Below are 26,131 nucleotides of genomic sequence, written 5' to 3'. Positions count from 1 at the left end.
TAGGGGCCCAGTGCACGAATTTGTGCACCTTGAAAGGAACTGTGGGCCACAAAGCTGGGGTGGGCACAGGGGCAGGTCTCGGCCCATCCTCCGCACCCCTGCCCGGCCCCTCCCGCCATGGCCGCCAGCCCCCTATCTGCCAGCAGTCCCCCGCTCCTGCCACCACTGCTTCACGCGCTGACGGCGCTGGCCCTGCTCGCACCTGCTGACAGCGTAGAGCGATTTGGGCCAGCGCCAGCAGCGGGTGCAAGCGGGTCCAGCGCCTGCAGCAGGTGTGAGTGCTGGGCGGGACAGCGCTGCGTTGAAGCAAAGAATTTTCAATAACCACCAAAGGCTTGCCCCGATGATAGCGACTGGCACCCCACCTTGGTCTGGTGCCCCTGCTCACCTGCTCCACCATCCCGCTGTGGCCAATGCCCTCCATGGTCCACGCACGCCCCCTGGTGGTCAGTGCACATCATAGCAACTGGTTGTTTGGTTGTTCCACCGTTCTGTCTATTTGTATATTAGCCTTTTATTATATAGGATGACAATAAGTGCATGTTAAAGTATTTCACATATAACTACCACTTTCTAGTTCATAATCAATTTGTTTGTTTTTAGATATCAACACTATCAAAAATCAAATAAATAGCTTATTATTTGTAAAGAAAGTATGTGACTCAAGAATACAACGGTTGCAGTCAGGCAAAGTAAGTAAAGTACTTTTGAGTTAACATTTAGTTATAAATACTCTTTATTTATTAAAATGTTTAGCAGGGTGGGGGCATAGGTGAAAGAGGTGAAGGGGATTAAGAAGTACAAACTGTGGTCCGGACAGCCTGGCTCAGTGGTTTAGCGTTGACCTATGAATCAGGAGGTCACGGTTCGATTCCCAGTCAGGCCGTATGCCTGAGTTTCAGGCTTGAGCCCCAGTGTGGGGGGTGCAGAAGACAGCTGATCAATGATTCTTTCTCATTGTTGATGTTTCTATTTCTCTCTCTTCCCTTCCTCTCTAAAGTCAATAAAAATCAATAAAAAGTACATACTGCCAATTATAAAATATGTCGTGGAGAAGTAATGTACAGTATAAGAAATATGGTTAATAATATTGTAATAACTATTTTTGGGGGAAGATAATTACTAGACTTATTGTGGTGATCACATCATAAGGTATATAAATGTCTAGTCACTATAATTATACATTTGAAACTAATAATGTATGTCTAATATAAAAGTAAATTTTTAAAATGTCTAGCAAATAACAAAAAGTACATTAACCAGTGCACTATGATACAAAAGAACTTTTAGAAAAAAAAAAAAACTTATCTGATACAGTGTAGTGTAAATATTTGTGAAACCAAGCTAAAGAGATTAAAATACTGCCTAAAAAATGCTAAAGTATTTAAAGATGTTTTTATTCCTTAAAACTTATTCATCTATCCACTTTTACTTATTAAAAAAATATTTATTGAATTTTATTCATGGGACACCATGGTAGATTGACTTAATAGACAAAATATCTACTTTCATGGAGCTTTACATTTTAGTTGCAATCAGAAAATAAGCCAAAAAATGAATTGATATATAATGTAAAAAAAAAAAAAAAAAAAAGGGTAGAAAATAAGTGAAGTGTGAAAAAAAAAGTAAAGCAAAATAGAGGGATAGAGAATGTCCAACAGTATTTTCTATAGGTGCTGAGAGATCTGGTGACATTTAAGCATAGGAAGGCGTAACATGAAAGAGTTCTATGCCTTTTTTTTAGATTATTTTTTAAAGAGTCTTACAGGCAAGGTGAAAGCAAAGGCAAAGGTACTGAGATAGTGGAGGTCAGTGTGGCTGCTCTGGAATGAATGAGAGGAATTGTTAATAGGAATGAAATTGGAGAGGAGCCTTGGGGCTAGATTATATATGGTTTTACCTGCCATAGTAGGATTTTTTTTTAAAGATTCTAATTGAATTGTGAATCCATTGGATATTTTTCTTGGTGAGTGATGTGATCTGATTTGTGAATTAAAATATTTACTTTGATTCTTTGTGATGAATAAATTGTAAAGTGGTGGGGGCAAGAATGGAAACTAAGAGATCATTTACAAGACTATTGCAGTCCAGTAATAGATGTCTTAGAGGTTGTCAGAAGTAGAGATTGGATATAGTGCTAATAGGATTTACTAATGGGTTAAATATGGGATGATAAACTAAAAAGGGACTTGGATGATTTGTAGTTTTTTTTGTCTTGAGCAACTGAATGAATAGGGTCACTTTTTATTAAAATGGATAAAACTGAGGAAGGAGATTTGGAGGAGTGAATCTAACTTTGGATGTTTTAGTTTGAGTTCCTTGTTCAGTATTGAAGTAGACATGCTAATTAGTAAACTCAAGTTCAAGGGAAAGTTTAGTGGTGGAAATAACTTTGAGAAATTCTAAGGGTTATCAGATGTTTACTTAAAGTTAAGAGACTGGATGAGCTTACCTAAAAGAGTGAGTGTAAGAAGATACCAAGAACTCAGTCCTGAGGCACTTCAGTTACTAGAGTTTAAGACAAAGTAGAAAATCAAAGATACAGAGTAAGTGGCTGGTGAGATTGAAGGAAAACCTGAGTGTGATATCCTAGAAGCCATGTGTAGAAAGTGTTTAAAGAAGTGAGAGATCAGGTATGTCAAAGGCTGCTAATAAGTTGAGTAAGATGAGACTTAGAATTGCCCATTGGATATGCCACCAAGGGGATTATTGGTGATCTGATAATAAACAACTTTGGGGGAATAGTGGAGAGAAACCTTAATGAGGTGAGTCAGTCCAGGAGGAAATGGGAAGACATGAATTAGAAATAGTAATTATCGTTAGCTGTTTGGAAGAGTTTTACTATAAAACAGAGCAGAGATTTGGGGCTGTTAGGAAATCACATTTTTAATTAAGTTTAGTTTTTAGTGTAGTCACTTTTTTGGGCTGGTTTTCTATTTTGGAAATTTATTTGTGACTCTGATCATGTAATTTTGCAATTTTTCTTAAGAAATACAAGACATTTTTAAATAAGTTTAGTTTGCTAGATTAATTTTAGCTCACAGTACTTGAGGCCCACATTTCATTTACCCGTGTGCATTTGTGTGTATGCCTGTCTTTGTTTTAGCTGTGTTAAAATTAGTTTAATATACCCACCCATGCAAATTCAGAATAGAAAATTGATATGGTTTCACTAGTGCTTATTGTTTCTTTTAAGTAGTTGCACTGTCTAGATCTTAGAGTTAGTGGTCCTTCATTATCATTATTTAAAGTCTTCTTGCCCAGATGCTTTTTGATATTGAATCTTTTTAAAATTTCAATGCCTTGTTTGGAAACCTGTCAGTTCTGTTTTGAATATTAAACTTTATCTCTTTAATAGCTCTGGCCATGCATTTTCCTTTGGAAGTAACCTCAGAATCCCCCAGAGATTTTTTTTTTAACCATGCTACTCATCTTGAAATCTTAGAAGATCTTTTATCATACCTTTTTATTACAAATAAAGTATAGTGAACACTCCTCCCCATCCCATTTTTGTGGAGCTGCTGCTGGGCAGGAGAAATATAGGAGAGAAATCATGTGCTGGCACTGGGTTGTTTTATGTCAGATATTTTAAGTCAGTTACCTCTTACTTTCAGTACTTATATGAAGGGTTACCAATTACACAAGAAGTTATTTCCTCCTTCAAATTATCTTCCTTGTTTTTTATGCATCGCCTATGTGTAATTTAGTACCTGCCCCTGAATAATAGAGCCTATTTAACTTCCAGAGACATACCTATTTTTTAAAATCGAGTGTTGTGAGATACGGATTTGGGAATATGTACAGAGAAGCTGATTAAAATAGTTCACAGAAATATCGTGGGTTTTAGAAGAAAGGACAGCAGGCTTTAAAAACAAACTCACTCTTACCAGCTTTGTGGTCATAGGTAAACTTTTTGGTCTTCAGCTTTCTTATATCTTAAACTAGAGGCCTGGTGTACAAATTTGTGCATGGGTGGGGCCCAATCAGGCCGGCTAGGGGAAGGGGATGGATGCAGCCAGCCAGGGGGAGGGGCCACAGGCAGTTGGCTGGCTGGCCTCGACCCCTGGTCGAACTCCCAATTGAACTCCCAGTCGAACTCCCGGTCGAGGGGTCAATTTGCATATTAGACTTTTATTATATAGGATGGCTTTGGTGGTACTTAATCCAATAGAATTGTTGTGGAAATTACATGAAGTAATGTGTGTAATGTACCTAGCATAGTGCTTGATATGTAGATTTTGAACCCCTTTTTTTCTTTTGTTTTACATGTAGGTAGTTATCAGGCTTTTATGACTCCGAAAAGCATACATAATTTATTGTTTACATAGTCTGAGGAGAAATACATTTTCTACATTTATATTTCTATACAATACTTTATAGAGATTTTACTCTCTTGGGAGCAAAATTATTCTTTTGGGAATATTTTCTGTTTTCCCAGTAGATAGACTTCAATCTATACTTTAAAATGTTGGGATTTGTTTATTCTTGGACATATTAAGCATTCTAAACATCCCCTTGAGCCTCTAAAATATCCATTTTCATTTGGAGTATGTAGAGAGAGAGAAAGAATTTGAAAACACAGTAATTTAGAATTATTTTGTGTTGGAAGAAATGAATGCTTATCATATTTAATATATATTTGCTAAGCAACTCTGAAAACAACATTCACTGAGCCAAGACTATTTTATTGGGAACTCACATATATGAGAAGGGAAAAACTTTATTTTTTATTCCATTTTAATTTGTAATTTGATTTTTTACTCCTATATAAAGATCTTTAACCTAATGAGTGAATAAATGAAATATTACCCCACATTTGCTTTTATCTGTAGGAAATAAATACTGTGAAACTGGCAGCAAACTTTGGGAAACTTTGCACAGTCCCTCTGGCCAGCATCCTTGTAGACAATGTTGCACTACAATTTTTTATGGGTAGGTAAATCTATTTTGTGAAAATAATATAACCCTTGAAATTTCTAATAATTGTAACTATTATTAAATTTTAAGTACTCAGTATTAAGCATGCCAAATCTGTCTCACCTCTTCCTCTTATTCTCTGAAATGTTCATTTTTTTCACTGGAAAACAGAGAGGCAGAGATTTATTTTGTTTTGAAGAAACAAATGCTTATTATAACTCTAATGTGCATTTGCTAAACTGCTTTTAAAATAAACCTTGGAAGAGTCTACTATGAATTTAAATTATTTGAAGAAGAGTATTTTATGAGGAGTATGTACGTGGCATGTATAACTTGTTTGTATCATTTTTGTGTGTGAATGGGGTGGAAATTTTATTACAATTACATCATAATTCCTTTTATTTGGAGAACATTTTTTAGCACAACTTCCTGATTCTTAATTTTCATGATAAAAAATATAGATACATGATTTGTTGAAAAGTTTAATTTTTACTTTTAATATTTACATAAACATTAATACATATTATCATTATTAATAATGTTTATTGAGAACAAAAGCTGAATGCTAGCAAAATGGTTTATTTCTGATGAAACTTTGTGTAGCAATTTTATCCACTAGAGATTTTATTATGAAAAATAGGTTTTTTAAAAAATGTGCTTTTATTTATGTTTCCTACATAACTGGTCTTTTTTAGCTTAACTAATTCATAACTATATTTTCACCTCAAACACTTTTTATACCTTTTAAAATGCCAAATTTTAAGTATTTGAAACTTTAATTCTTCTTATCTTATGATACAGCTCCATGCACCCAGAAATGTGTGAAACTAATATCTATGGTATGGATTTTATTTGGTAGATTACATGCAGCAAACTGGAGGTCAAGCACATCTCTTCTTCTGGATGACAGTGGAAGGGTACCGGGTTACAGCCCAACAACAACTAGAAGTTTTATTAAGCCGTCAGAAAGATGGAAAACATCAAACCAACCAAACCAAAGGTCTTTTAAGAGCAGCTGCTGTTGGAATTTATGAACAATATTTATCAGAAAAGGTGAGGATATATTTTGGTTAATGTGTTCTTATCTTCTTTGGTAGTATCATTAATAATAATAATTTTTATAGCCCTAGCTGGTTTTGCTCAGTGGATAGAGCGTTGGCCTGCAGACTGAAGGGTCCCAGGTTCAATTCCAATCAAGGGCACATGCCCGGGTTCGGGCTTGATCCCTGGTGGGGGATGTGCAAGAGGCAGCCAATCAATGATTCCCTGTCATCATTGATGTTTTATCTCTCTCTCCCTCTCCCTTCCTCTCTGAAATCAATAAAAATATATTTAACAATAATAATAATTTTATAGTACTTATAAATATCCATTACTTACGCTAGGCACAACTTTTTCACTAATATTGTCTCATTTAATCCTGATCATAGTCTTATTGTATATATTATCCTCATTTTGAAGGAAAGAAACTAATGCTTAGGAAATTGAATTAACTTGGCCAACGTCATGAAAATACTAAATGATAAAGTCACACACACTTTAGATTCAAAGACGCAATAGTTGAAAGTAAAGAATGTAAAAGTAAATTATGCATATAGTAACTGAAACAGAGCAGCAATGGATATGCTAATAGATTTTAGTATAGACAATAGATTTTTAAGACAAAAATTGTTAATGAGAAAAGAGGAACATTCTATATAATAAAAGCCTAATATGTTAAGTGTCCAACTATTCATTCGACCAGTCATTATGATGCGCACTGACCACCAGGGGGCAGACACTTGACTGGTAGGTTAGCTTGCTGCTGGGGTCTGGCTGATTGGGACTGGGTGAGACAGGCCGGACATGCCCTGGCGCCCTCCTGCAGTTCCTCCCTGGCCCCTATGGTGCATCACTGGGGACCCCTCGGGGGATGTCGGAGAGCCAGTTTCAGTCCAATCCCACAGGCCAGGCCGAGGGACCCCAGGGCCTCTCTATATATAAAAGGCTAATATGCTAAGTGTCTGTCCGACCGGTAGCTGTGATGTGCACTGACCACCAGAGGGCAGACGCTCAACGCAGGAGCTGCCGAGCTGCAGTGACTTGGCAGCGGCGGTTCTTGGGTGAGAGGAGGGAGCCCGATTCCTTGCGGGGTTGCGCAATTCTACCTTTGGTCGTGGGTTATGTTGTTGCTGGGGCACTGTCGTCCCCAAATCTGGTTTACTGCACACTTGCATTTGCAAACATCAACTTTGTAGAGTGCCCTCTTGCACTTCGGGACCCCTTAGGGGGGATGTTGGAGAGCCGGTTTCGGCCCAGTCCTCACAGGCCAGGCTGAGGGACTCCATCTGCGGGGGGGAACCAGCTCACTCCGCAGACGCCCTTTGAGCTACAGCACCACCCCAGGTGTGGCCGGCTGGGGAGGGACCGAGGGAGGTTGGTTCCAGGGTGTGTCTGGCCCATCTCGCCCAGTCCCGCCCCGCTGGCCATCTTTTAATTAATTTCCTTTCAATGTGCCCTGGGTCACTAGTTTTATAATAAAAGGGTTAATTGACCATGGTGATAAAACAATCAGAAACATAAAAATCCCCACATTCATGAAAAAAAAACACCACAAAACAAACCTGACAGAATTGAAGAGAGAAATAGATAATTTAGCAATAATAGTTTAAGACTTCAGTACCCACTCTCATTAATTGATAGAACAATAGGATAGAACTGTTAAATTGGTAAGAGAAATAAGTGTGATGTAGGCTTAAGATTAGAGCTGAAAGTCAAAGTGAATTTTACATGTGATTGTGCTGTTTTACCACTATGTAAAAGAAAAGGATTTTTTAAAGGCTGCAGGCAAATCAGAGAAGTCTTACTAAAAAGAGAAACATACAAAGTAAAAATATCCTATGGGTTCATGGAATAAAAAGAAAAGTAACTTTTTAAATTAAATATAGATAATACCCTATTATATATATAATCTTTTTAAATCATATTTATGTATATTAAGAATATACAATAATATAGCCTATAATATTTAAATATCTAATGCTTAAAAAGTTAAAATTAATTGCTGTATCAGAGGACAGAAACATAAATACATTATTATATATTTTTAATAATACCTGTATTATTAGTCCTATTAGTTACTAATTGCCATTGTTTACTAGTCCTGTTATTTTGTTTAAATAACCACATTTGTGTAATAGAAAAGTAAAGAATACAGATTAATAGATAATTTTGGAAAACAATCACTTTTGTATTATTAAAGCAATAATAAATGTGTAAACTTATTTCTTCTGTATTACTTTTCTGCGTGGGGCAGTCTCTGGTAAGTTGTGACCTATGATTGCTCTCCAGAAGTGTTGGTCACCCTTTACCAGGGAGCCTTAATCCAATTCTGTGTACCAGAGTTTATAGGAAAGAATAAATAAATATAAAATGTTAATTTTAAATTTGCCTCTTATTATTTTCTAGAAACTGAGTTTAGTGAGCTTACAGGGTAAATGAAAGGACAGAACCAACTAACATCATGTTCCTCTCTAATCTTTGTCACATACTCGGAGTTGTTTAGCTCTCCTATTCCTGTTTCAGGGGAAAACATATACCCACACACTACACCACACCCTCCTATACACAAACAACAGATAAGCACCCTTCTGCCCTCCAAACATGAAAACCACCATACAACCTGCTTGGATTTACTAACAGTAATGTTGAATTAACAAGGGAGTGTTATAAGTTCTATAGCCCTTTTTCTACACATTTATACCCTGCTATATACTTTTTCTTCTTTTATCCCTTTTCTTTATTTATTCATTCTGTTCCTTAGATACTTTATTGGGTAGCATGGAGCAATTATTTAAACAATGCTTTCTTTTGCTAGTTTTCTAAGAGTTAACATCCTGATCACTTAATCTCTGGAGCCTTCAGAACTAAAACTTCAAAGTTGACATCATAAAGATGACCATATTCCTAGATTTCAGAATTTTTTTCTTTCAGTAAAGTAATTTTTCACATTGAATATCAGATTTTGGAAGTTGTTGGAACAGATTAACTTTTCAGATAAATTTTCTCTCATATCACAGTGGAACTTTGCTGCAGTGTTATAAAACCAACTTTAGGATAAAGGTAGTCTCTTTTAAAGGGCATTCAAAAGGATTGTTTCTATTGTTAAGTCGTAAGTGACAAATTATTATTTTGGCAGTTGTAGTAAATACACACCCAGGACTACTGAATGTTCAAAACCACCTCCTAATGAAAGTATTTCCTATGTGCCAGTCATTGTGTTTGTATAGTTTACATAAATCTCTTTTAATTCTTATAACAACTTTATGTAGTAGTATTTCCATTTTGCAGATTGAGTAAATGTTTGTCTACTGGGCTACTATATTATATGATGACAAGGAATTTGTAGCTCTTATATCAGCCGCCTTAAACATCAAGTTATCATTTATAAACCAAGCATTTTCTGGCAGTTTCTTTCAATAATATTAAGGATTAAATTGTATTTAGGAATTCCAAAGATAATTATTACTGTAATTTTTCTGTTTGTTAGGCATCTCCACGGGTTACTGTTGATGATTATTTGGTAGCAAAATTAGCAGATACTTTGAATCATGAAGATCCAACTCCTGAAATCTTTGATGACATTCAAAGAAAGGTATTATATACAACATTTATTATTAGATCTTTCTTGAAAAATATGTATATTTCCACATGCATATAATTTGTTTTTAAAAAACTTATTGAAAATTGTAAAAAATTGCTTAGCTGGAGTGGCTCAGTTGATTGGAGCATCATCCCATGTACCTAAGTTGCCTGTTTGATCCCAGTCAGGGCATGTACCTGAAGGCAATCAATCTGTGTTTTCTTTCTCACATCAATGTTTCTCTTTCTGTCTCTCCCTTCCTCTCTCTAAGTGTGTCCTCAGGTGAGGATTTAAAAAAAAAAGAGAGGAAACTAATGAGTTATGGTAATAATACTTCTCAATTATAAAAAAGGTGGGCCACTTTGCTAGTTTATGTATTTAACAAGTGAGGGAAATGCTTATTTTAGGCTGTTTTATCTTGGTCTGACTGCAGAACCAGATATACAATCTTAGAATTTCATGAATTGATGATGTAAATAAATAACATCACTCAAATTGATTTGAATGTGTTTGAGTCTTAGGGTGGACTTGTTTCTTAGAGAATACCACTTCCTAGAACATAGTATCTAATAAAGAGGGACTATGCTAATTGACCATCACGTCCTCACAAAGATGGCAGAGCCCATAGCCAGTAAGGAGGGAATATGCTAATTGACCGTCATGCCCTCAAATATGGCGGCACCCACAGCCACAAGATGGCGGCACCCAGTCCCCTCAGCCCTGCCGAGGTGGCAGGCGTGCTACGCGCCTGCCTCCAGAGTCCCCTAGTCCCCTCAGCCCCCAACCTCGCAGGGCCGGCCCGAGATACAGGCAAGCCTTGGATGGCGGCTGCCCAGCCTCGCAGGGCGGGCCTGAGGTGCAGACAAGCCTTGGATGACGGCTGCCCGGCCACCCGAGGCTCAGGTAACCAGGGCCGGCTGAGGCTTGCGCTGCTGGCAATGAGCAGCAGAGCTGTGATGGGGGCGTCGCCTTGCCCTGATCGCTGGGTTACTTCCCGCTCCTGAGGGCTCCCGGACTGTGAGAAGGGGGCATGCCAGGCTGAGGGACCCCCCATCCAGTGCATGAATTTTCATGCACCGGACCTCTAGTCCTAATATATAAAAACCCTGGGTTGTAACAACTGGAGGCTGACCAACCGGAAGTCAGTGCTGGCCCCGCCCCCAAGCAAGTGGTAAGGGGCAATCAGGCAGGCAGGCAGAGGGATTAGGGGTGATTAGGCAGGCAGACCAGAGGTTAGGGGTGATCAGATAGGCAGGCAGAGTGGTTAGGGGTGATCAGGTAGGCAGACCAGCGGTTAGGGGTGATGAGGCAGGCAGCCAAGCAGTTAGGGGAGATCAGGTAGGCAGGCCAGCAGTTAGGGGTGATCAGGTAGGAGATGGCCCCTCCCAGGGCTGGCCCCGCCCCCCAGCAAAGAAAAAGGGAGGTTCAGGCCAGCCAAGCCATTGCACCCTAGCCTGTCGCCTGCAGAGGGAGGCCACTGGTGGCAGGGGATGGGGGCAGTGCTGCACAGATGGCAAGCAGTGGCAGTGGCGGGCGTGGGGCCAGCTGCCTGCAGCCCAGGGAAGGAAAGCCCCGATAGGCCCTGATCTCAGGCCAGGCCTTAGGGACCCTACCCGAGGGGTCCCGGATTGTGAGAGGGTGCAGGCCGGGCTGAGGGATGCCCCCTGAGTGCACAAATTTTCGTGCACCGGGCCTCTAGTCTTCTATAATAATAAAAGCGTAATATGCTAATTAGACCGACGTCCTTCCGGACAACCTTCCGGATGAAGCCGGGGCTGCGAGGATAGAGCCCCTTGCACGAATTTCGTGCATCGGACCTCTAGTTATGTATAATCTGCTATCATATGACATATGTTGTAGTGAGACCCTTTTCAATGCAATTTCAGTACCGATAGACTAGAGGAATCATTAGTTGTGACAACATCTTGTAAATATGGAGCCTGTGATTCATTACAGCAAGACCATTTTCTTTGTTAATGATTGGATATCTTCATTTATTCAATAGGTGTATGAATTGATGCTAAGAGATGAAAGATTTTATCCTTCCTTCAGACAGAATGCACTTTATGTGCGCATGTTAGCTGAACTGGACATGTTAAAAGATCCTAGTTTCAGAGGATCAGATGATGGTGATGGAGGTATGTGGCACACATTGTACATTTATATGTGTATGTATTTCTATATATTCTTTGTTGTTGTTCATCTTTACCTGAGTATACGTTTCCATTGACTTTTAGAGAGAGTGGAAGGGATGGGGAGCGATATAGAGAGGGAAACATTGATGTGAGAGAGAGACATCGATTGCCTCCTGCATACTCCCTGACCAGGACCAGTGATCGAGCATGCAACTGGGGTACATGCTCTTGACTGGAATCAAACCCTGGACCCTTCAGTCCATGGGCTGATGCTCTATCCACTGAGCCAAACTGGTTAGGGTTGTATTCCTATATATTCTGCTTACCAAATAAATGACCTTTCAGACAATATAAATTTTCTTGAAGTCCAAATATAAATTGTGATATATTTAAGAAACTATAAATGAGTGACAATGTTTAGTTACCATACTAAATTAAAATGTTGAAAATATAACAATAGATTAAAATGTTCTAGAAGCCTTGAATTCATTTTTTTATTTTTTATTGATTTTTTACAGAGAGGAAGGGAAAGGGATAGGGAGTTAGAAACATCGATGAGAGAAAAATATCTGTCAGCTGCCTCCTGCACACTCCCTACTGGGTGTGTGCCCGCAACCAAGGTACATGCCCTTGACCGGAATCAAACCTGAGCCAAACTGTTTAGGGCTAGCCTTGAATTCTTAAATAATTTTTTTTTTTTTTTTTTTAGTTTTTTCATGCAAATACTTTTATGGTAAATAATATTTATGACTAAGATGTAACAGTAGGATTAGTGAGAAGATTAAATGGGAAATACAAGTAATGATTCTAGGGTATATCGTAAACCAGTGGTCGGCAAATCGCGGCTCGCGAGCCGCCGTGGTTTGCCGCTCTGTTGACTAATGAGTTTGCTGACCACTGGACTAGACTAAATGTTACCGTGTAATTGGAAGCTGTGAGGATTAGGCAATTGTGGCATATTGTGTGCAAAGAGGTAAAGAGTAGTATATGACAGTGGTTGGCAAATTCATTAGTCAACAGAGCGGCAAACCGCGGCTCGCAGACCACTGCCATAAACTATAAAAGTTTATTTTTAAAAATACAGGGTTTTTTTCTCTTTAATTATACCGTTTTTCCAAATCCTGTACAGTACAAGCTAAGAAAAGCTATAGCAGTCATTTATTGTATTCTTATAGTTTTTTCAAATTAGGTTACTATTAGCTTGGTACAGTTAGAAAAGCAGATTGTTAGAGTCAGAATATTTATATTTTACTCCTGTTCTGCTACTTATTACCTATGTGATGTTGGGTAAACAATTTAAGCCTCATTTTTCTAAATTGTGAGTCTGAATTAATAGTCTTCTCATAATAAATATCTTACCTCTGACTTATCGTTAGATTTAAATGGAATTATGTGTATTAAAATTATTTATAAACTAAAACACATGTCAATTTTTATTGGTAGTAAACAATCAGTTATTTACTAATAGTGGGAGAGGCAGCCCTTAGAGCACAAGGTTCCAGATTCTTAGGCCCAGTGTCCATTTCACTTGTGATCCAGTTCAGAAGTTCTTGCTAAACTCTGGTTAAATATCTAGGGTTTGATAAACTTTCTGGTATGTTCTAAGCAAATAAATAATGTAAATAAAAAGTAAATGGGAAAAATTTGACTAAGTAATAGTTTAAGAGAGTAATTATAATCCTTTACTTAAGAATAGGTTTATGAATAGGACCATATGGTGTCCTATATTAGTGAGATTTTACTTTTCAAGTAATCTAAGAAATCTGTTTACAGATGTTTGCATTTGAGTTTTAATATCTTTTGTCTTAATTATTGATCTGATATCTTGGGTTTTTAATTTGCTATTCTTTCTTGTCTTATTTGTAAAATTAGAATAATATTTAACTGAATTTGCATAATTAAGGAAGTTTTTTTTCTTTTTTTTAATCCTCACCCAAGGAATGAGGATATTTTCTTTTCTTTTTTTTTTTTTTTGCAAAAACAAATTATTTTATTAAGTGCAAAACAAGCCGTAGGCAATAAATAGATGAGCTCTGGTACAGGTCCAAGGACTGCGGCGAGCATCCCCCCCAGAACATTAAGGCAGTGAAATCATTCTGAACATACAGGTTTCGAAAAGGGAAAGGAAAAGAAAGGAACCCCTAGGTCGCGTCCCCCTTCCACATGCTCGGGGCGTCCGGGAGCGTTACAGGAATTTCAGTTTGGGCTCAAAGAGAATGTCTGCGCCGTTTGAGAACTTACAACAGAGGGAGTCCCTGACTTCCAGCTCTAGCACCCTGAACTCGAGCAGCTCGTTCTGGTCCCCCGCGTCCTGCATGTCGCTCTTCAGCTGGCGCTCTTCCATCTCCAGCCGGTAAACCTTCTCCTGCAGCTCCTGGTTGGTTCTCATGAGCAGCTGCTTGTCCTCCACCCACTTGGAACCCTAAGGAAAAGAACTGGGCATGTTCACACTTGCTGAAGCAGCGCACGGCTAAGCCACGGTGGCCACGGCTAAGCCACGGTGGCCACGACAGAGCCACTGGGGGAGGGGCTTCCAGAGGAGGACAGCAGCTAGAATGACCTTGCCGGCCCCCAACCTTGAACCCCAGAAGAGAGAATTGGCTGGTTTGCGGAATGACCCTGCTCCCCTGCTCATGTCCCTAAAAGCGCAGGGCCTGGGGTCTGTATCAGCGACAGAGAAACAGCCGCACTGTGACGGGACCAGGTCGGCCCGCAGACCCCTCTCCTGCTGCTTCGCTGCGGCCCGCGGGCCAGCGCCCTGCGGGCCGGCGTCCCGACAGCGACACCCTGGCGCTCACTCTCATTCCCCTGCCCTGCCGCCCTGACCACGTCCCACCCAGGTCAGCCCCTGAGCACACGGCACTAGCCCATCCTGTCACTGCGTCCCCAGCGCCCGGCACGGTGACGGCCAGGGCTCAGTGAAGACAGGCAGGTGAATGACTGAAGGAGGACACTCCTTCCCCCTCTGAATGAGGATATTTTCATTGATTTTTTTTATTTTTATTTTTTAACCAGACAGAGTGAAGGGGTTTGGGGGGAAGAGAGAAACATCAATGTGAGAGAGACCCATCGATTGGTTGCCTCCTACACATTCTCTGACCGGGGACGGGTATCAAACCTACAACCCAGGTATGCAGCCTTGACCAGGAGTCAAACCCACGACCCTCCGGGAAGCAGCTACCACTCTGACCACGGAGCCATGCTGGCTACAGCCAGAAAGTTTTTTTTAAGGACTACTTCCGTGGGAGCTGAAGAGTAAAATTCAGTTTACCTCAGGTTTACTAGGTGATATATCTGTATTTAGTGTATGTTGGAAAAATCTTTTAAAGAGCTGCTGTAAAATGTGCAGTAGCAACTCTGCTTCCAGAGAGGATTGCTATAAGTATTTTAATTTTATGTGCTTTAGAAATTTCTTACCATTGTGACATGCATTTGTTATATTACTCAGAATGAAGGGAGATCACTTGTATCATAATTCTATCATTTAAATTGATGATAGTAACAATATATCCTATGGGAGTAGTTTTTGATGCTGTAGTGTAAGAACTCTTCCAAAGTTATCTTGACTTTTAGCTTTCATATAGTTCTTTTTTTTTTTAGCCATTCTATCTTTTATTCAACTAACAAAAACAAAATTTTTATAAGCCATTTCAAACGTCTTCAAACCTCATATTTATTTAAAACAAAGTATATTTTTAAAAAGTTTTTCTGCAACTGGTTTTGATTTGAAATAAGTGTACTTCTCATATACATCAGTTATGAGTAATCCCTTGCATACATATGTATCTTTTGTCTTTCTAGACATTGCTTTTTAACATTCCGTGCCCTAATTAATGAGTTTTTATATATTTTATCACAAAGAAATTGCCCCTCCCTTTTCTTTTGAAATCTTTTGAAAAAAGCATGTGTAATAGTGTGTATAATACAAAATATTATTAAAAATAGCTGTCAGACCCTGGCTGGTGTAGCTCAGTTGGTTGCAGGTTCAATTCCCGGTCAGGACACATACCCAGGTTTTGGGTTCCATCCCTGGTCTAGACTTGTACACAGTGGGATAACTGATTGATGTTTCTCACGTTAATGTTTCTTTTCTCTCTCCTTCCACCCTCTCTAAAATAAACATATCCTGGGGTGGGGATTTGAATGAATGAATGAAAAAATAAAATAATAGTAAGCTGTTAGGTGTATTGTCCTTGTCAGTGTTTAGGTTTTAGGCAATTACAACTTTTTCAAATAATAATGCTTATATTTTCTTGTCTTTATAAGATTATTTAATAAAAAATAGGCCTTCCCCAAATTTTTTGTTTCAAATTTATTTCCTGACTTCTAAATTTAAGTGTACTCACACTTGGTGTATATTATACATTCTGAAATTTTGGCTACGGTTCTCAAATTAATAGAAATTTGCTTTTAAGGTCTCTTTAGAGATCCAAATTCATAATCTCTTAAGTGCTAGAAACCATACATAATAACTTTAAACTACAAATGAATATTGCTTTACCATATATTTATTTGGTGACTTAATTTGCTGAGATGTAGATAAAGCCTGAGGCAAAAAAAGTTAGCTAGTTAACTGCCACGCATCCAAAACAGAAACAAACGATCCTCACACACCCCAGGATATTTTGAATTTAATTAAAAAAATCATCTGACTCTGGAGTTGAACAAAGGATGGCATTTTCTTCTTGCGAGGTGCTTGGTTCGATTATTTCTTCATCTGATGCCATTTATGGGGATTGAATTTTACTTGCACAATATGATATATTACAGCGATAAATTCAATAACAAAATAATAATTTTCAATTCTACGGAAATATCAACAAAAGCGAGCTCAAAATAAAAATAAAACATCGACACGAAAAGCCTCGAAAACACTAAATTTTGTTGATGCTCCAAAGTCGAAATCTGTAAAAAAAAAAAAAAAAAATGAAGAATACACACCCTGTTTACCATTTTAGGCATGAAATTCATGATAACACAAATTTCAAGTGTCACAATGAACAAAAGAAATCTTAAGTGTCGCAGTGTTTATCTCTCACGTGTCTGAGTGGCAGCCCTATATATCGATATTGGAATTTCTTCCATATATGCTGGAATATTTACGAATTTAAGTTACCGTACTTTTCTTAACAAACCCAGATATGTCACTAACAAGTCTGATTTTAAAATTGGGTCACCAGAGTTGATATGCGAGGTTTGCGGCTAGATGTGCGTGGTATGTGGGGGGAAGGTTCGCCGTTTGCATCTATAGACGCTTATGGTGTACAAAGGGTTAATTTTCATAAAGTATAATTGACTTATTTTCTAACATTTAAAAAAATAATTTTAGTTGCTTTTTAATTAAGTGGCACTGCATATGGAGTTTTACATATATTTTGTCCTATTATTTACAATGATTTAAAAATCTAGACTTACAATGTTTTTGAACCAAATCTACCAAGAATAAGTATACTTAAAGATATGTTAAAAATCAATCTGTTCTTCACACTAAAGAATAATTTTATTTGTAATATTTCTTAATCCAGTGAAACAGAAATAACAAAATACTTCTCACATATTGAACACTCAGTCTGCTGTATTTTCCTCATGTTTATATTGTATTAGACAACTTAATACTGAACTGTGAGGATAAAATAATTTAATAGTTGCTCTGTCTATACATGAATGCCTCTGTGTGTGTGTGTGTGTGTGTAGGCAACTTAGGTACATACAGAGTGGGACAGAAGTAGGTTTACAGTTGTGAATATACAAAACACAAGTTTATTTTTACATTTTATTTAATTAATTATTGTATTATCTTCAATATGAACAATTGTAAACCTATTTTTGCCCCACCAATATATATATTCACTGAAATTCCTGGCTGGGAAAATCATGGGGCTTAAGGGAACAGGTGTTTGGGCGTAGTGTATGACAGTTTTCTTTCTTCTGTTATGTCTTGGCTTGGCTGACTTTCATTCTTGGTGTTTGAACCTTAGATAAAGCAACCGTTTCAAAACTCCTTTACTGTATACTAAGTTGAATTTTCTTTCCCACAGAATCTTTTAATGGGTCTCCTACAGGAAGCATAAATTTGGTATGTACTGTTATGGGTACTTAATTATTAAAGTGGCTTGAAAATAATATGAGCTTTAACATATGAAAATGAATAATATATTTAAAAGCACCCAAATCATCTGTTAGTGTTATAAGAAGTTGTGCTTTTAAAGAAATGTTAAACTTGGCTATAAAACATCTGTGAATTAGAATTTTAAAATGAAACTTATTTTCATTTAGTATTTTTAAATTACTGTGCTTAGTACAATTTGTGACATATAAATAATTTACATTGGAATTAGTTTTTCTTCTTTTGTATTTAGAAAAGAAATAAAAACTAGTTGGGATACCTGAAAACTTCTAGATATTTCTTAAAGTCTACACTATAACAAATTCAGGTGGTTGTAAATTTTTTTAATTGTATAGAGTTTTATAGTGAATTAGGCAACTACTCTATGATTATATGTTTAAGAATGACAGGTTTTTAGCATATAAGCCGTCATTGATGTTTCATGTTATACAAGGTGAGCTGTGGAGTAATGAACATTTCAGTTCCTTTATAGTATTTCCATTGAATAACTTATTTCATAAAATGCTAGTATGAAATATTAGTGCTCTCTAAAGTTTCAGTCCAGAGTTTGCAGGGTGTCCCAGGAGATTGTTTGCTTGGTTTTTCCTTCCACCTACATAACTTTCTCGCAGACTTTTTGCAATAGCTAAGTGGTTTACAGGTCCATTATCTTATGTTGTCTATACTATACACTTATTTCTAAAATAACCTCACTGAGTAACTGCTCTGTTACCATACAAAGTATAACCTTCAACAAAATATTACAGCAAATCAGCCAGAGTGTTATGTCAGATATTTTGTAACATTTAAAATGTTTTCCTAAATCATTTAGTATCATTATCATTTCCTTGTTATATTCTATAGCCTTATAACAAAAAGGAATAGCTCCTAGAGCAGGAAGAAAATGTTAGCAATAATTTTCATTATCCTATCTAATAAAAGAATAATATGCAAATTGACCATCACTCCAACACACAAGATGGCTGCTCCCATGTGGTCAAAGATGGCTGTCCCCATGTGGATACAAGATGGCCGGCATGAGAGGGCAGTTGTGGGCGATCAGGCCAGGAGGGGAGGGCAGTTGGGAGTGACCAGGCCTGCATAGGAGGACAGTTGAGGGGGACCAGGCCAGCAGAGGAGGGCAGTTGGGGGGGACCAGGCCTGCAGGGGAGGGCAGTTAGGGGCAACCAGGCTAGCAAGGGAGGGCATTTAGGGGTTACCGGCCAGCAGGGGAGGGCAGTTGGGGGTGACCAGGCCTGCAGGGGAGGGCAGTTGGGGGGGACCAGACCTGCAAGGGAGGGCAGTTGGGGGGAATCAGGCCTGCAGGGAGGGAAGTTGGGGGTGACTAGGCTGGTGGGGTGGGCGGTTAGGGGTGACCAGGCTGGCAAGAGAGGGCAATTAGGGGCAATCAGGCCAGCAGGGGAGCAGTTAGGCATCAATCAGGCTGGCAAGGGAGTGGTTAGGGGGTGATCAGGCTGGCAGGTAGAAGTGGTTGGGGCAATCAGGCAGGCAGGCAGGTGACTGGTTGGGAGCCAGCAGTCCTGGATTGTGAGAGGAATGTCCGACTGATCGTTTAGGCCCGATCCCACCAGTGGGATCGGGCCTAAACCGTCAGTTGGACATCCCTTGAAGGGTCCCAGATTGGAGAGGGTGCAGGCTGGGCTGAGGGACACCCCCTGCCCCCCCCCCCCCCGCACGAATTTCGTGCACCGGGCCTCTAGTATAGAATAAGTTTCCAATGTAACAAAACCTTTGGTTGGTTTTAAAGAGAGTGGAAGGGAGGGAGGGAGGGGGGAGAGAGAGAGAAAGAGAAACACAGAGAGAGAAGCATCGATGTGAGAGAGACACATGGATTGGTTGCCTTCTGTACATGCGCGGACCAGGGTAGGGATGGAACCTGCAACCCAGGTATGTGCCTTTGACTAGGAATCGAACTGGGACCCTTAGGTGTGCAGGCCAACACTCTATTCCCTGAGCCACACCAGCCAGGATGAAAACTTGGTTGTTTTATGTTCCCTGTGCTGGTTTGTAATTTGAAAATCAGCATAGATAATATAAATTTTGTAGAATACTCCATTTCCTCTGCGTCTTCTCTCTTTCACGTAAGGGTAATATTAAAGCAAAGATTGTGCTATTTCTACTGCAGTGTTTTATTATAGGTCATATGAGCACTTAAAAACAAATTATATTTCTTTTAAAAATATTTTCATTCATATTCTATCCTGACAGAGTTTAGAGCTGGCATTGTATTATTGGGAAAACTAGATTCAGGAGAGACTAGGTGATATGGCTAAAGTCTCTTATGGTATCAGTGGTGAAGCTGGACTAGACCTAATTTAATTTGATGATCCTCCCACTTGACTTGACCAGGGGAGTGCAGTGATATCTGTATGGATTTATCACATTTGCTTCTTCTCTTAATGATCAGTCTTTAGTAGATACACTTTTGGTTGTCTTAGAGTGCAATTGCCTTAATTTAAATGGTTTTATGTCATCAGTATGGCTGCATTCTAATCATTTAGATGACTCTTTTAGTAATAATTGGTAATATCACATTAGGACTTCAAAGTTCATTCAGTTCATATGGTTATTGAAGTGTAAAATATGTCAGAATCATATAATGTTTGTGTATCAGAGCTCTCCAGCACCACTTCTATGATCAGTGATTTACTAAGAGGTGTTACAGACCACGACATAGTCATACTTATGGCTAGGATTTATTATAGCGAAAGGAAACAAAGCAAAATCAGCTAAGGGAAAAGTTGCATGGAGTAAAGCCCAGAGTAAACCCAGCACAAATTTCCAAGAATCCTCCCGTGGAAATCCCATGGGACAAACTTAATTCCCCCGTGATGAATGATGAATGTGACAGCACAGGTGAAATGCTGCCAGTAGGAAAGCTACCAAACTAAGTGCCTAGGGTTTTTATTGGAGGCAGGTCATATATGCACACTCTGCCTAGCATATGCCAAAATTCCATATTTCTAGAAGGAAAGCAGGTGTTCAGGATAAACCACATCCTTGTATAAACAACTCAGGTAGTGTGAGCCACTCTTAGCAGTTAGGGAATGGCGGGAACCTTCCCGAAATCAAATTCCCAGATGCCATCCAAGGGCCAAGATTACAAGCAGTCTCACACAGTTTCAAGCTTGCTCTATTAACTCTTTTCTGTACAGTCTGTCTTTATTATATGATTATTTTCTTTTCTCTGTATGTGTGGAGACTCTCTCTCTCTCTCTCTCTCTCTCTCTCTATATATATATATATATATATAGCAAAAATTTTAAATTTAGACCCAAAAGCCATAGTTTCAAAAGATCTCGATCAATTAGTAATAATTTTTGTTTGTGAAATTAATTTTGAAAATTAATTATTTAAAATCCATCTTGGACTATGGATTCAGTCCACTTAATATGTAATCATAATAATAGTTAACATTTTTTGGGTTAGGAAGTCTTCTAAATGTTTTACACGTCTTCTCATTTAATCCTCACATAATCCTGTAATGTAGGTGCCTTTATTTTTATTTTATAAAGAATCTAAATTAACTAAAATTATTTTTAAATTAACAAAAGTGCATTTAAATAATACAGAGTTGGCTATAGTATATCTCAACATTTTAAAAAATTGAAACATTAAATTAAAATATGTCCACTTATTTTTATCCACATTTTTTCTTGCCATGTATTGAATATTGAATATAACTGAGAGGTAGAAAATTTTAGCATATGGATAAGCAATGAAGGAAGAAATAATCTGATTGATTAAGAGTATTTCTAAATTAGTTTCTTAATCTTGGCTTTTCTTTTTCCTGTTGGTGTAAAAGTGAGGATTATTGTTGAGCGTGGGGGAGTATACAAATAATATAAAGATTATATGGGGCAAAGGTGAGTAATGCATATGTGATGTGGAATTCTTTAACAATTTTTTCCTAAAAAATTTTTTTTCTTCATTCCTCCTTTCCCCCAAGTCTTTAGATGACCTTTCAAATGTATCTTCTGATGATTTAATACAACTTCATGCTTACATTTCAGACACAGGTAAGAGTCTTAAAAATTTGATTATTATTACCCTTACATTATTTTCCACATTTATTTTTATAAACCATTCTTCTGTAGTCATATTTATAAATTAATTTTTTCCCCTTCAGCTTTGTTCCTCATTAAATTCTTTGATATTTATTTACTTGTGTATATAGGTATTTTCTTTCTGTAAGGTTGTCACTGTTAACATTTAAAAAGCTCAAATTCTAAGTATTTTGTCATTGCTAATAAACTCGAACCAATCTTTCTCTCTTCTTGTTTGCATCTAGCTGATATTTGTCTGCATAATTCTCATTAAATCATTTGGGAGACAGATTTTAGTTCAGAATTTGTTTTCATGAATGCAAAGCCAATTAGATAACTGAATAAATGAAGCTTTTGGGTATAGGAGTTTACAGAAGTTCAAGACATGCTTGGATTAGGTGAGAAACCTCTAAGATTTTGTGTCTCAATCAGCAATATGGTTAGTGAACTAAGAAAAAAATCAATATTCATCATTGCCATTAGGTTATTAGATAAAGTCAGTAAGTAGTAGATAATGACATTTTCTTATGTGGCCTCTCCCTGGTCCTAGAATATAGGAGTATTGTGTTGATTACATATTAAAGTATAGATATACTGAGATATAGATCTCAGTTCAATTTAATGCTTACATTTTAGATCAGGGGTGGGCAAACTTTTTGACTCGAGGGCCACAATGGGTTCTTAAACTGGACTGGAGGGCCGGAACAAAAGCATGGATGGAGTGTTTGTGTGAACTAATATAAATTCAAAGTAAAGGAGCGGAGGGGAGAGCAAGAGAACCGGATAGAACAGCCGATCCGGCCCGCGGGCCGTAGTTTGCCCACGGCTGTTTTAGATACTGAAATGAAATTTATAGTATAAGTGCAGTTTAAGATAATTGGCATTTTTTTAAAAATCTGTTTTCTTTTGCTTCTTACTGGAGCTGGAATCTCATTTTGCATTCTGTTCTCTGCTAAATTTCTGTAATAACTTATCTATAATTTCTGTCTCAGTTCCTTTTTCTTTTACAAGTAGTTGGTGTACACATTACTCTGCTCTTAAAGGTCTTAGATAAAAACCTTGTCAATAAAACCAGGTTGCTTTTCTTCCTAGCTTTTGCTAGAGTTATCGCACCTTTTCCTTCATTACAATTTTAAATTCTTTTATAAACCTCTGTTTTCTTTGTTGGCTTGTCTTCCAAATATGAAAGGCTTTGTTAAAGTGCAGACAGACATTTAGTATTTGTGCTTTTACTTCTTTCTTGAAGACCTTAAGCTTTCATGTCTAGAGGAAGATGCTCATGTCCGTATTTCTTTTGTGGATCTTTCTCTTCTCTGAGAGTTCTGATTTTCCAGCTGTATTAGCCATTTGTTCAGTAAGTATTTATTAGCTTCTTGTAGGAAGCACAATGTTAAGCATTTTTAATAAATTGTTATTCTTGTCAAACATTTAAATACTAAAGAAGCAGCATACATAGTGGTTAGGAGCACAACTTTTTGTCCAGATTACTTGGGTTGAAACCCGAGCTTTGCCACTTAATACTTGGGTGAAATTGGGTAAGTTCTTTAACTTCTATACTTCAATTTCCTTATATGTAAAATGGGATAATAATACTAATAATTAGTAATACTTACCTCATAGGGTTATTATAGGACTGGTTAACTCATTACAATAGTAATAACATGATGGGGATTTTATATTAGTGCTTGTTCTATAAATGTTTATTCTATCAACTAGAGGCCTGGTGCACAGATTTGTGTATAGGTGCAGTCCAGCCGGCCCGCACCAATGGGGGCCCATTGGGCCAGGCCGGCGGGGGGGTGGGGGGGGGAGTGAGGGGCCGTGGGCATCTGGTGGGAGGGGCTGGGGGCAGTTGGTTGCTGGCCCCGCCTCTGATCGGGATGTTGCGGGCAGATCGGGGGCAGGGTTGGCTGTGGGGGGGGGTGGGCAGTGGCCAATAGGGGCTCGGATCAGGCTGGTTAGCTGCCACAGTGCGTATCATAGCCTTTGGTCTTTCTGGTTGTTCTGCCGTTCAGGTCACTGGGCTTTTATATATATAGATTGGCCTCCCGATTCTCTCTGAGTCTAGAGCAGCCGTGGACAAACTACGGCCCGCGGCCTGGATCCGGCCCGTTCGGCTGTTCTATCCGGCCCACGGAGCTGAAAGAGCGAAGGGTTCTCTTGCTCTCCCCTCCGCTCCTTTACTTTGAATTTATATTAGTTCACACAAACACTCCATCCATGCTTTTGTTCTGGCCCTCCAGTCTAGTTTAAGAACCCATTGTGGCCCTCGAGTCAAAAAGTTTGCCCACCCCTGGTCTAGAGCTCCACACTCTTAGCATCTTTATTATAGGAAGAACTGATAGTCTAGTGTAGTGCTACTCAAAGAGTGGTCCATTGACAAGTGCTTACTGCTTCCTTCATTGAGAAGTCTTGCTTTAAAAAATATTGGCTAAATTAAGCAATATGCTTAGTGATGAGATTGATTTATATTCTGGTCCTATTTTTTTTATCTGGCTATAGATTAATAACAGATAGTTTGCACATCACCTGCTATGAGTAACATAGTCCTAAAGAAAACAAAACCTATTGCCACTGTAATATCTCACCATCATCTCAAAATCAATATATGTAACCTCATTTATCTTCTTTAAAACCAAATTACCTTTTGTCTTCTGTGCTGCTTTTATAATAACCTCATTATTTTTCCTATGGTGCATACATCCTGTTTATGATCTCCGTGCCTATTAATTTGTGACAAATCTGATTATTCCTTTTTAGAATTCTTTCTTACATTTCTCTTTCTTTTTCTATTCCTTGCTTTTATTAACTCCTAACTGGTTATGGTTTGCTGCCTAATTGACTTCTGTTTTCTATTTTCCTTTCCCAAACCTATCTTAAACACAACAGATAAAGCCATACCCTTGTTTACATGCTAACTCTCTTCAATGATGGTGGTTCTCTAACATGATGAAAAAGTGTATTGCAGTTTGTTATGATTAGGTCTTTGAGAGAAGGATGATAGGAAGAGGAGAGCAGTGAAATATAGTGTTACCTACAGTTTAAGCTCCTGAGAGCAACATAACCAGCCTTTCTCCAGTTTTATATTTTATGAAATTATATCTTACTAGAGGCCCAGTGCACAAAATTTGTGCACTGGGGTGGGGGGGTGGCCCTCAGCCCAGCCTGCACCCTCTCCAATCTGGGACCCTTCGGGGGATGTCCGACTGCTGGTTTAGGCCTGACAGTCCAGGAGTGCTGGCTCCCAACAGCTCACCTGCCTGCCTGCCTGCCTGATTGCTCCTAACCGCTTCTGCCTGCCAGCCTGATCACCCCCTAACCAATCCTCTGCCAGCCTGATTGATGCCTAACTGCTCCCCTGCCGGCCCAATTGCCCCCAACTGCCCTCCCCTATTGGCCTGATCACCCCCAATTGCCCTCTCCTGCTGGCCTGGTCGCCCCCAACTGCCCTCCCCTGCCAGCCTGGTCGCCCCCAACTCCCTCCCTGCAGGCCCGGTCGCCCCAACTGCCCTCCCCTGCCGACCTGGTCACCCCCAACTACCCTCCTCTGCTGACCTTGTCGCCCCTACCTGCCCTCCTCTGCTGGCCTGATCACCCACAACTGCCCTCCCCTGCCGGCCATCTTGTGACCACATGGGGGCGGCCATCTTGTGCGAGGGTGTGATGGTCAATTGGCATATTACCTCTTTATTATATAGGATATCCCAACATAGGTATGTCTAAATTCATCTATCCTCAAGTGATTGTGTGCCACAGCATCTCCTAGTCTGAGAGTATGTATAAAATATTCGTAGAGATAAGAATACAACATGAAATAAGAACCAAGTAAAATTATAGAAATTAAAATGTAGTGATTGGAATTAAGGTCAGTGGATGGAATAAGACTAAATACAGATGAGTAGAGACTCAGTAAACTTTTTGGAGACCTGAAGAAATGATCTAGAAGAGAATACAATGCAGAGAAATAAGAAAATGGAAACTAGGAAATACAAAGAAGGATTCAAAGGGCATCTGTTTCCATCAGACTAGCACAAAATGTGAATAGGTTTTGGTTTTAAAGACTACTGGACTTGGATAGTTTGTGGAAAATTAGTAGGAAAATGCCTATAAAAAGTCTCCAAAATAACTATACTTGTGAATTGTTGATTGGAAATGAGTTGCCAAAATAGCAGATAAACCTTATTCCATTGCTTTTGCTTTCTTTTTAGCTGTGGAGATTTTAATTGAAATGTAACTAAATAGTGAAGGCTAGTACAAAAGGTTATTATTTTGTTTCTGTTACTTT

The 26,131-nt window shown here is 38.7% G+C and overlaps 1 protein-coding gene across 5 annotated transcripts in view; it reads left to right on the top strand.

The window, feature by feature from the left end:
- Positions 1–26,131, top strand: part of SNX13 (sorting nexin 13) — a 104,355-nt gene that overhangs the window by 52,257 nt on the left and 25,967 nt on the right. For all 5 annotated transcript variants that reach the window (XM_080664393.1, XM_080664391.1, XM_080664392.1 and 2 more), the window contains 7 exons: positions 604–692; positions 4,833–4,932; positions 5,777–5,970; positions 9,446–9,550; positions 11,544–11,676; positions 17,712–17,749; positions 21,750–21,819. In XM_080664393.1, coding sequence (XP_080520519.1) covers positions 604–692; positions 4,833–4,932; positions 5,777–5,970; positions 9,446–9,550; positions 11,544–11,676; positions 17,712–17,749; positions 21,750–21,819 — 729 coding nt within the window. The remainder of the gene's footprint in view (positions 1–603; positions 693–4,832; positions 4,933–5,776; positions 5,971–9,445; positions 9,551–11,543; positions 11,677–17,711; positions 17,750–21,749; positions 21,820–26,131) is intronic.

This window comes from Plecotus auritus (assembly GCF_963455305.1).
Source record: "Plecotus auritus genome assembly, chromosome: 4".
Lineage (NCBI taxonomy): Eukaryota > Metazoa > Chordata > Mammalia > Chiroptera > Vespertilionidae > Plecotus > Plecotus auritus.
Note: the sequence above shows the minus strand (reverse complement) of the source record. Positions and strands in the feature narration are given on the sequence as shown.